Raw genomic sequence first — 12,552 nt, forward strand, 5'->3', positions numbered from 1 at the left:
GTGTCGACAGGAAAACGGTGGAACCGAAATAATATTGTGGTCGATAATATTTTTGCTTATAATGTTGCCATTGAAATAATGCAACAAGATAAGGATCTTGAACCAAAATCTGTCGATGAATGCAGACAGAGAAATGATTGGCCAAGATGGAAGGATGCAATTCAAGCAGAGTTAACTTCACTTGAAAAACGTGAAGTTTTCGGATCAATAGTTCGAACACCTGAAGGTGTCAAGCCAGTAGGGCACAAATGGGTTTTTGTGCGTAAACGAAATGAAAAGGGTGAATTCGTAAGATATAAAGCACGACTTGTAGCCCAAGGTTTTTCGCAAAGACCTGGCATTGACTATATGGAAACATATTCCCCTGTGGTGGATGCAATTACTTTCAGGTATCTAATGAATTTGGCAGTTCATGAAAAGCTTGAAATGCAGTTAATGGACGTGGTCACTGCCTATTTATATGGCTCATTGGACCACGACATTTTTATGAAAATTCCCGAAGGGTTCAAAGTGCCTGAAGCATACAAGGATTCTCGAGAAAATTGCTCAATAAAACTTCAAAAATCCTTGTACGGGTTGAAACAATCAGGGTGAATGTGGTACAATCGTCTTAGCGAATATTTGCTAAAAGAAGGATATAAAAATGATCCAATTTGCCCTTGTGTCTTTATGAGAAGGTCTGGATCTGAATTTGTCATAATAGCAGTATATGTTGATGATTTAAATATTATTGGAACTTCAGAAGAACTTTCAAAGGCAGTAAAATGCCTGAAAAAGGAGTTTGAAATGAAAGATCTTGGAAAGACAAAATTTTGTCTTGGTCTACAAATTGAACATATTACAAATGGGATATTTGTCCATCAGTCAACATATACTGAAAATATTTTAAAGAGATTTTATATGGATAAAGCACACCCATTGAGTACTCCAATGGTTGTGAGATCTCTTGATATTAATACAGATCCGTTTCGGCCTTATGAAAATGATGAAGAGCTTATTGGTGCTGAAATACCATACCTTAGTGCAATTGGTGCATTAATGTATCTTGCCAACAATTCTAGACCAGATATAGCTTTCTCAGTAAACTTGTTAGCAAAATTTAGTTCTTCACCAACACGCAGACACTGGAATGGAATTAAGCATATATTCAGATACCTTCGAGGTACCATTGATATGGGATTGTTTTACTCAAATGATTCCACGTCACAATTGATTGGTTATGCAGATGCGGGATATTTATCTGATCCCCATAAAGGTCGATCGCAAACAGGCTATTTATTTACATGTGGTGGTACAGCTATATCATGGCGTTCAACAAAGCAAACTATGGTTGCCACTTCCTCAAATCATACAGAGATAATAGCCATTCATGAAGCAAGTCGAGAATGTGTTTGGTTAAGATCAATAACTGAACACATTCAAGAAACATGTGGTCTTTCTTTGACAAAAGACGCTCCAACAATATTGTATGAAGACAATGCTGCATGTATAGCTCAACTGAAGGGAGGATACATCAAAGGAGACAGAACAAAACATATTTCACCAAAATTCTTTTTCACTCATGATCTTCAAAAGAAGGGTGAAATAGATGTCCAACAAATTCGTTCAAGTGACAATTTGGCGGATATGTTCACCAAAGCATTGCCAACTTCAACCTTTGAGAAAATGAGATACAAAATTGGAATGCGTCGTCTTCGAGATATTAAGTGATATTTTCATCAGGGGGAGCAAAATACGCGCTGTACTCTTTTTCCCTTAGTCAAGGTTTTGTCCCACTGGGTTTTCCTGATAAGGTTTTTAATGAGGCAGCACTCAAGGCGTATTATCAGATATGTGTACTCTTTTTCCTTCATTAGGTTTTTTCCCACTGGGTTTTTCCTAATAAGGTTTTAACGAGGCACATTTCTCGTGGACATCCAAGGGGGAGTATTATCAACCAAGTAATATCAACCAAGTAAAATGGTTGTCCACTTAAAATGGTGGATAGTCCATTTACTTTTTAAGTGGGTAAAATGCCCATTAATATTTTCCTCCACTTGTAAATATGGCTATAAATATAGCCTTAAACTTCAATGTAAAATACACAAAAACACATAAAAGAAAGAATTACTATTACTCTCTCTATATTACTACTCTCTCTATTAATACTTTCTATATACATATTCTCTTGTTCTTCTTCCTTTATAAAATTGTCAAGTTAGTTAATTCATAACAAAAAAGATAAAACTAAAATTACGTAACTTGAATCTTATAGCTATTAATAATTATCTCGAAAAAGAAACAATTGAATTTGTTACTGAGGCCGGTTTAAAAGATAAGAGGTCCTGATTCGATCAGGCATAACGGAGTAAAGTATAATGTAACACACATTTATTTAAGTGTTAGTATTAAAATCTATATATCTATTTTTTTAATTACTATTTGTAAAGTTTTAATTACAAATATTAACAGATCTATTTTAATTTATAAATTAATTGATTATATTTTATTAAGAAATTAAATAACAATATATTTTTCCTTAAATATAGTGTTTTATAAATGATTAGATATATCAATTTTTAATTTTTTCCATTTAGTTGGACACTATTTTGATTGTTATAAATTTTCTAATTAATATTTTAATTAATAATATCAATCTCCTCATGTTTTCGTTTCTCTTTCCTCCTTTTTCTATGATTTTTTTTATTGTTTTAATAGCTGATATCATTTTTTTGTTTTTATTTTAATTTGAGAATCATTTTTTTAAATTTTTTAAGTATTCTTATTTCTTAAATTTGTTTCATTTTTAAAATCTCTCCTTAATATTCTCACACAATGTTTTCCTTTAATATACCCACTTTATTTATTTTTCTTTAACTTTTTCACATTTTTTTTTCCTTTTTCTTCCCTATTTATCTTCAATACAAATTTTATGCTTTCATCCATGATTTTAAATTAATTTAGATTTTATATAAATTTTGTAAAGTAACATTTTTTTTTCCGTATGAAATATGATAATGTTCATTCAATCTTGATTCATTAAGGAGGTAATAATATGAAATCTTAATTAAAACTGGTATCCAGATTGAAATTTTAGTTTTGAAAAATACTGCATACACAAAATAGTAACAATTAAATATTTTAAAATTCTATTTAGATACCAATTGCATACATTGTTACACTTAAGCTTTTCAGATGAATATCAATTGGACACAAAATTAACTAGCTTTATTAGTGGTACTATGCTTTATAAAATATGTTTTCGTATTTTTTATCGTGATTTATGAAATTCAAAATTATAATTTTTTGAGTATAATCTTAGCATATAATTTATATAATCTTAGTAATCAGCTTGTATCATTAAAATCCAGTTACATACTAACTGTATACACAAAATATATTGTATGAGTTTGATATGAAATTTGCATTAATCTATTCATATTAGTTACACGTTGAAATTTTATTTATATACTAATTGAATACAAATTATACACACAAAATATATCGTTATTAATATGGTATGCAATTTGTATTTTTATATCCACATTAGTTATGCAATTATATTTTTTGTTTACAAAAGCTTTAGTAGTCAACTCTAGATTTCAATTTGGAATAATATTAATGGTGTTTAGAAAATGTATAAAAGTTGGTATGTATAAGATTTTTATTGTGTGAAATAGGTATGAAATTTAATGTCCCAACAAAATTGCGGTCTGTTATATTTTTTATTAGTGTTTAGAAAGTGTATAAAAATTGATATCCATTAGTAAGTATAGTCATTTTACTGTTTAATTCTCCAACAAATTTGTGAACTATCATACTTTTAATAAGTGTTTAGAAAGCGTATAAAAATTGATATACATTAGTAGATTTATATAAAGTTAATTTGCTCCTTCCATCTACTTTATTTACGCGTATTTTAATGATCTATCATCTAAATTGAGGTTAATCTATTATAAAAAAATTGTTATATAATGTTGATGTACAAACTGGTTTCAATAGTATTAATTAAAGTTAATCCTAAAAAATGGTACATTACATACAATATATGAAACTTGTGAATCAATATTTAACAAGATATACTCATTTCATTCAGTATAAAAATTATATACAAACTAGCAAATTTGATTTATTTTAACGATTTTTAAAATTTTTTAATTTATAAAATTTGTATATATAAGATGCTAATTGTAAATTATGTAGTATTTTCAAATAGAAATTCATTGCCAATTTATGCATATTCATACAAAAAATCATTCGTCTAAAAAAATTACAATAAAATATATATTTCAAAAACAAAAACGGAAATTAAAACACTAATTTTTTTAAAAAAATGATTTTCGAATTAACAAATAAAAGGATAAGGAAGAACCAAAATAGAAAATTGATATTATTAATTAGGAGATTGATAACAAGCAACTAATTAGGAGAAAATTATGGGATTGACATATTTAAGAAAAAGATAATGTTAATTAATTGATTAAGAATTATTTTAATTCATTTTTTGTTTTTTATTTTTAATTAATTTATTATTTGTTAGATATTGTTAGAAATCCTATATTATATATTGAAAACTAAAAAGTACTGGTAGGACCAGTAATATTCACTCCTAAATATGTCATTTATTAAATTTTCTCTATTTTAGTATAATTATGACATAATCTTATATAGGTTGTAACTGATCAAATGAATGACCGTTACTTCATCCTCCAAGGGTGTAATCAGGATCAAGGAAATGGCGAAGTTTCTCCTGTTGTTTAGGATCCTGGATCTGATGCCCCTTGTTGTTTCTTCCATGGCTTTTTTATTGTAGACAATGTGTTTTAAATATGCCTCTAATACGATACAAGGTAGCCTTTTTTAGGGCTTCTAATTATATTTACTTCCATAAAAGTACTATTGTTTATTAGTGTAGCATGTGATGAGAATGTAAGAAACACAGTACTAAAAAATCATTATTTTCCAACTAAATTTTCTGTTAGTGGATTCCTAATAATTTTGATTGAATCAGTGAAATAAGAAAAAATAATAATGTTTTCATATAGAAAAATTAGGAAATTACTCACTAAAAATCTATTTTCCATCACATACTTTCCCGATGAGCTTATTCAATGGGTAATAAATGAAAAATCATGTCTTATAATATAAATTTCTTAGTGATTTGCAGTAAAAAAAACATTCATTTCTAGCAGTGACCCATGATAGGATTGATCCAGAACTAACATATAAATACAAAGTAATGAAAATACACAATCCAACATGTTTTCACTATTCCAGGTAAGTAGACTTTCAAATCTTGTTTTTGTACCAATAAACACCTTTATCTTGAGATTCTTTATCTTTCTCCACATAGATGCACTCCTTGAAGTCCCTCCACGTTGCCTTATAAATTGGAGTACCATCAAATTGATAGTATTCTCCTAAGACTGGCTTGATAGCTTTTGTTGCCTCTATGGCATGGTAGTGTGGAATGGATGAGAATAGATGATGCATAACATGAGTATCTGCAATGTGGTGGAAGAAGTAATTTAACACACCATAGTCTCTGTCTACCGTAGCTAGAGCTCCTCTTAGCCAATTCCACTCGTGTGAATCATAATGTGGCAATGAAGAGTGCGTATGATGCAAAAAGGTGATCAAAACTATGAACGCGTTCACAATTAGGAGGGGTACCCCATAGATGCATAGAAGCCAAGTTAGCCCTTGTGTGCATGCAACGCGATACAATACATAACTAGTTGCAATTACACCTACATCAGAAATGTAGATTTGTAGCCTTTCACGATCATTATAAATAGGGCTATATGGATCAAAGTGACTTGCAAAGCGATCATAAGGTCTGCCAGCGACATTTATGGCATAGTACAAAGGTAAGCCAATGGTTAAGGTAAAGACAAGTATGAATAATCTTCCTAACGGATTATTCGCGTATGCTTTGGTGAACCATTTTAGTTCAGACTTGGTCTTGGGCACGTAGTTTTCATCGCGCTCAAGGGAAGCAGTATTAGAGTGGTGACGACGATGACTATATTTCCATGAGAAGTATGGTGTTAAAAGTGCAGAGTGGAGGATAAAACCAATGGTGTCATTTATCCATGGGTAATCACTAAACGCCTGGTGGCCACATTCATGGGCATTGACCCATATTCCTGTGGAAACACAACCTTGAGCGATCCAGTAAGCAGACCATGCTAGGTAAGAGTATGGAGATGGTAGGACATGGAAGTAAGTGGCGGCAATGTAATACAAGATGTAGATTAATATGAGATCATGAAAAAGATAAGACAAGGAGCGAACAAGAGATCGCTCAAAGCAGTGAGGAGGGATGGCCTTTTTGATGTCACTAAGTGTAAAAGGGGGCTTTGAAATTGGTGCTCTTTGGATAGGAATTTTCTTTTGTTCAGTTTTAGTTGTTGGAGAAGACATATTGCCACCACCTCCCATTTTTGGTTCTTAAAGAAAGATATATTTTTGGTATAAAAGGAGCAGGAAATACCTCAAAGTTCAAGAGAGACTTATTAGCCTTACCTCCCATTTCCTCTCTCTTTATATAGAAGTAGAGAACGAGAAGTTAATGGTTTCACCAACTCTATTTTTTAGATTTTTTCATTCGTTTGACTTTTGGGACTAATTCCTTAGATGTCATTATTTGACTTAGTTTTTAAGAAAAAATAAACTTTTCTTTTGAAACATGTAGTTTTTAGATATTTATATGGTTATAAATTATTTTATTAAAGATAAAAAGAAAATTTTAAAGTTAAATTATTTTTAATAATAGTAAGGTGCCAATCTTTTTGAGATGGACTAAAAAGAAAAGAGTGTCACATAAAATGAAATAGAGAGACTAGTAGAAATTTTTACTCTCCATGTTTCAATTTATTTATCTATATTTTAAATTTGTATAGAGCTTAAGAAAGTTAAAGATATGTAGTATTTACCAATTTTTTTTAATTTTGTGATCTTAAATGCCATATGAAAAGTTAGAACTAAAGAATTGTCAAAAAGAAAAGAAATGTTTCTTTTTTAAAAGAGGAGAATATTTTTTAATTAAGCTCATGTTCATCAAGCAAGCATCATGTTTGATCATAATTTCAACCTGGTCATCCCCAAACCATCACATGAGCTTTGCAATAGGCAGGATATTGGTATTATCCAATAATTTTCCTCCCAACACCTATCACACGCTTGCAATCGTGTCAAAACCTATTGATGACAGTAACAATACAACTTTTTCTAACCAAACCCATCAAGCAAGTGTCATGTTTGACTATATGATTCTGATTAGAACCATCCCTAACCTATCACTTGAGGCTTTTTATTTGTAGGATGTTGGCATTACCCAATAATTTTCCTCCCAACACATGCCACGCATAGAAGGATATTTTTGAGATCGACCCATGATATTTTTCGATACTAATTTATGAGATCAATCCATAACAGGGCGGGACGGGTTTAAGTTTGAAACAATTTTTTTTTTTTTTAAAAAAGCACTGGTATGGGTGCGAGTGCAACTAAAAAACCAAAATCAACACTCTAGCTTGCCATGAAATTTCAAAGAAACTACGATAGACATGAATAATCTAATCACAGTAGATCTCACTTAGATAAAATAAAGAGCAGAGTGGATTGAAGTCAAGAAAGGCAACTATAGATGAAGAATGTAAATGTATTCCTTTCTCATGTCCTTGCACGAGTGTTGACGTTGAAATTTCAAATTAAGGATACAACACACAAATATTTGTCGTATACTCAAGTCCATGCTTTCAATTTAATATTTAGGATTAGTTTAGAGATACGATATTAAATTATAATTTAAAATCGAATTGATTTAAAATTAAAAGTTTTGTTTGAAATTGTGAAAACTATCAAAATCTTCTTAATTCTTATTCAGTCTAACCAAATTGCAAACCATAGTTTATAAAACAAGATTTCAAAATATATTGAGGCGCACATTAATAACTAATCAATAATAGTAATAACTAATTATTATTCAATATAATTTTTTTTACATGGTACAAACAATATCTTCATACCGAGCATGAATTTTTTTTTTTGCAAAAATTAAAATAATGATTCTTTTTTACAAAATATAAACTTATGGACCAAGTTTTTTTTATATATATATTTGGAATCCCAAACCATATTTTTTTTGAAGGATTTGAGATTGAAATCATCATCCCAAATTACACGTTTAAACATTAATTTAAAACCAAAATTTTATATAGTAAGCCCAAACACAAATTTAATTATTCATCATGCGTTAGATACTCTATTCTAGTCGTCTTCTTTTGTTTGAACTATAGAAAGTGTGTTGGATTCTGTAACGACCCGACTTGTCGTTATTTCAAATCAAAAGAAATCACAAGAATTTTACTCGAACGAATCTCACCATCCCGCCAGAGCAGGATGGTCCCGCCTTAGCGGCGCTGTCAGAGCGAGAGTATGGCTGCCATAGAGGGAGGTCGTGGATCAAAACTGAAGTCGCGAATTTCTTATTCCCCACTTCTCCCAAGTGTAAGTTAGAGGCAAGGGTTTCTGCAAAATCCTCCAAAAAGGCTACTCTTGACTTGAGAAGAGGAGGGGAGGGAATCTCAGCATTGGAAGGCTTTCAACCGGTGAAATTCAATCCTACCTTGCCCGTAGAACATCTGGAATCAAGAATTTCAGCAACATTATTTCTCCACAATTGCTTGGCGCCCAAGAGGGCTAGGCTTCGCTTTTCTGAGTAGTAAATCTATACCTATTGTGTAGTATAAAAAAAACTTAAGGAGAAATCGTATAACTAAGTTGTGGACATAGTCATGGAAAGAAATTCGATTAGGTTAGGGTCTAATTTGAATATGACCTGGGTAAAAGGTGATGTAAGAATTGGGGAAGTGTAATTGTGGTGATATTATTGTTTACAGACGATTATCTTTTAACGAACTTAGTATTGCGTACAAATATATATAACCAAGAAGATTTTTGAAGATAAACCCTAAGGGTTTGATGGTGTGGGTGTTGATTTAGTTTCCGAAATTGTCTTAAGGGTGTAATTGCGTTATTTATGATATGCCTAAATGTGCACCGATAAGGAAAATAATATAAATGATTACTTGTTGACTTGTCCTGTGATGAACCTGTTCTGTTATTATAATGCGATATATCGTTGGTATTTTATGATTGGTTTACATAATCGGATCGAGTGTCACATTCCGACATATCTATGGATCGGGTGTCACGTTCCGATACATATTTGGATCGGGTGTCACTTGCTGACACAAATGTGACTGGATTGATTCCCTTGAGAGTGCCAAGTATGTGTATGTATGTAAGGATGGTTCCATGAGAGGACCTGATGATAGCTGTAACTCCATTTATGTAAGGTTAGTGGCAGGTATGTCATGGATTAAGAACCTATCACGAACTATTGAATTGAGGTGTCTTAGTTATAAAGAATTGTGAGTCTGAACAAATTTAATGGTGGGTAAGATGATGGGTTGTATTAGGCCTTGATGTAGCATATGTGTTATAAACGTAAATTATATTGATAGGCTTAGAAGTGGAGGTTCTTGTGGCCATGAAGTCATTTATTATTGAGATTTCCACGATTAACTGTAGTACTAGTGGTGGTTGTCTAAACCGGGTTTAGTTAGGAAGTGCAGTTGTGAGACGGATATGCCCTTATGTTGTGAGACAATTAGACCAAACCAGTGAAGGCTGGGGGAAATCACTGAGCGGTTAAGGCTGTTAGGTGGATATTGTGGAAGTGAATGAACAGTAGTAAGGTAGGCCCATCCTCCAGCAGTTTCTATTTTCCTTCTTTATGGTAGAACCTGGGTCATTGTTCCTTGTTTTATTACTACTATTAGATCTCTTGTACCTATTTTAGACTAGTATTCATGAGGTTTTTATGTGTCATTTTTGTACAAGTGTATTATTACAGATTTTTATAAGCATCTGATTTATTTACTCAAGTTTTGATTTAAATTTTGCAATGATTTTTATAGAAGGAGTTAAGGATTTTCCTACTTAAGTCATAGAGTGGGTGCCCGCATGCCTCGATAGGTTGGGTCGTGACAGATTTACCGCAAGTTCATTCTGGATTCTTCGTACCAGAGTTAGACAACTTCAGCTTGGAGTAAACTGTTGTCTGGTTAGTCACCAATGGTTAGATAAGATAAGATCATACACTACAAAAAAAAAAGAAATCAAAAAATCGATCGACCATAAAAAATGGATTGAAAAAAGTTGACCAATGTCGGTCGATTTTTCCCTATGTTTTAAAAATTAGTTTTTCGTAATACCGACTGACGTTAATAATTTTTTTTCAAATATTTTCTAACAATAGTGACTGAGCATGGTCGATTTTTAGCGTCAAAAATCGGAAAAGTGTAAGACCGTTCGAGCTCCATCATTAAAAAAAATATTGAAAAAATATTTTTTACATTAATCGACTGACGTCGGTCAATTTTATATAGAATTTTAAAAATAGTTATTTCCAAAAATCGATCGTGATCCATGCAAAAAATTGTAGAAAGGGAGAGAGGGGAGGGGGGAGAAAGGAATGTTAGAGGATAGAGGAAAGCGAGCGAGGGAGAGGGAGGAAGAGAATAGAGATTTGCTATAAAATTCTAAGCATAACTATGTTAGCTAACTTTTTGAAAGTATCACTAAATTATATGTAGGGATAATTTGTCACGACCTCAATCCATCGTGACTAACACCCACAACACTTATTCCAGTGGGAGAACTATTCTAATAGCCTAACAACAATAATCGCAAAAGGTACAAGTTAAGTATTGCAGAAGCATAAATCAACCAGAGTAATGCTGAGTTCCTATAAACTCAACCAATCAAGTTGATAACAATAAAGTGCGGAAGTAAACACATCCTAAGAACTGAAAGTCATCGTACCAAAACTCCAACCTAACAAGTCTAGAACAGGAGTACAACTCCAAATAGAATTAAATCAATAAATAGAACATTGTCTAAACATCTAAGCACTGGAAGAGAAAAGGACTAGAACAACGATACAAAAGTCTCCGACAACACGACAGAATAGCTCACCCTTGGATTTTGAACAACCTGCTAATCCTCCAACCGAGGTGTCTTTTATATTGGTTGAATATGCCCTGTACTCAACAAAAAGGCAGAGCAAGAATAGTATCAGTACACAAAACCACGGTGTACTGATCGGATCATGCATTAGCCAGTAAGCGGACTATAGACAAGTAAATTTCAACTCAATAGGCACATACATATAAAGAATAATTCAACCATATCTCAATATCATATCTCAATATCTTTCACATGCTATAATCTCACACAAGGGTCCTCTCAAGGGACCTACAAACAATCAACTTTATGTCAGAACGTGACACCCGATCCAAGTATATATCGAAACATGACACTCGATCTAAATATGTGTTGGAATGTGATACCCAATCCAAGTATGTGTCAAAATGTGACACCCGATCCCAAGATATCACAATCACAAGAACATACAATGTTTACAATATTTATACTACTAAGAACAGGTTCATCAATATAACAGGACAACAAGTCATCATTTCACACATAATCTAGCACGTTTCCCTATTCATATAAACATATGTATATCATAAAGCAATTTAACAAGTATATGAAACATATACAGGAAACTAGACCATCACCTACCTCAAATTCAAGCTTTCAGAGCCTCACAAAATAATAGCCTTCCCTTTTTAGGTTTGTTCTCCTCGTTCTTGGTCTAGAAACATTAAATAGATATCAAGGATCAACATAATGACCTAACTATCAAGAAATATACCATAGTTTCATTTCCTAGGCCAAATCCATGATCCTAACCTCACCCTAGAGCTATTTTTCACCTTAGATTTTTAGTCCAATCCCTCCCCCAATGATTAACACCCATACTTCTAGTTCCTAAGAATCAAAGTATGAAAACCTTACCTTAAGCATTGAAATATGTGGAAAATCAATTGAAATCGCCCTAGGTTGCCTCTTGGGGTTTTAGAAACTGAACTTGCAGCTGGTCGCGACTGTCTCGCTCTGGCGGGATAGGCAGAAACAGAGAGCTCAGAGTTTGTGCTCCAAGCTCCCCTTTCGCAACACACCCCCATTCAAGGATGTATTAAAATATACTCCCCACGCAACCTTCAATTTCGAGAGTTTACTCACCCAAATGTGATTCCGCGAAACCATAAATGCTCCATATCGCCTTGGTTATTAGCATGTCTAATCAATTTATAAGTTCGACCTCCCATCGTTCACGTGATCACCCTAGACTTTACCTAACTCAAAATTCGTCTAAATCTGGCCTAGGTTCAATTTTTCCGAAGTTACTACTCGAAGTTTTCTGACCCGAAATCCTTCCCTTTTGGCTTATCCCTAACGACGGGAGTAGGTCGTTACATAATTATACATAATGTCAACTCATAAAGTTTACTTACCATCTATTTAACCTAATTTATATAAATTAATGAAAATGGCTATTCGGCCATATCTTTTTCCAAAAAAATGGCCACCACAACCTTTCTTTCTTCTTTCTTCTTCTACGTCCGTTTTTTGGTTCTTCTTCTTCTGCGTCGT

General features: G+C 32.5%; 1 protein-coding gene across 1 annotated transcript; it reads right to left on the minus strand.

Annotated features, from left to right (window-relative positions):
- Positions 1-5,019: 5,019 nt before the first annotated feature.
- On the minus strand, positions 5,020-6,509 carry LOC129902550 (delta(12)-acyl-lipid-desaturase-like). Its single transcript, XM_055977899.1, has one exon. It carries the CDS (start codon positions 6,421-6,423, stop codon positions 5,269-5,271), a length of 1,155 nt encoding a protein of 384 aa, XP_055833874.1. The 5' UTR covers positions 6,424-6,509; the 3' UTR covers positions 5,020-5,268.
- Positions 6,510-12,552: the final 6,043 nt, after the last annotated feature.

The sequence above is a fragment of the Solanum dulcamara genome, chromosome 1, assembly GCF_947179165.1.
Source record: "Solanum dulcamara chromosome 1, daSolDulc1.2, whole genome shotgun sequence".
Lineage (NCBI taxonomy): Eukaryota > Viridiplantae > Streptophyta > Magnoliopsida > Solanales > Solanaceae > Solanum > Solanum dulcamara.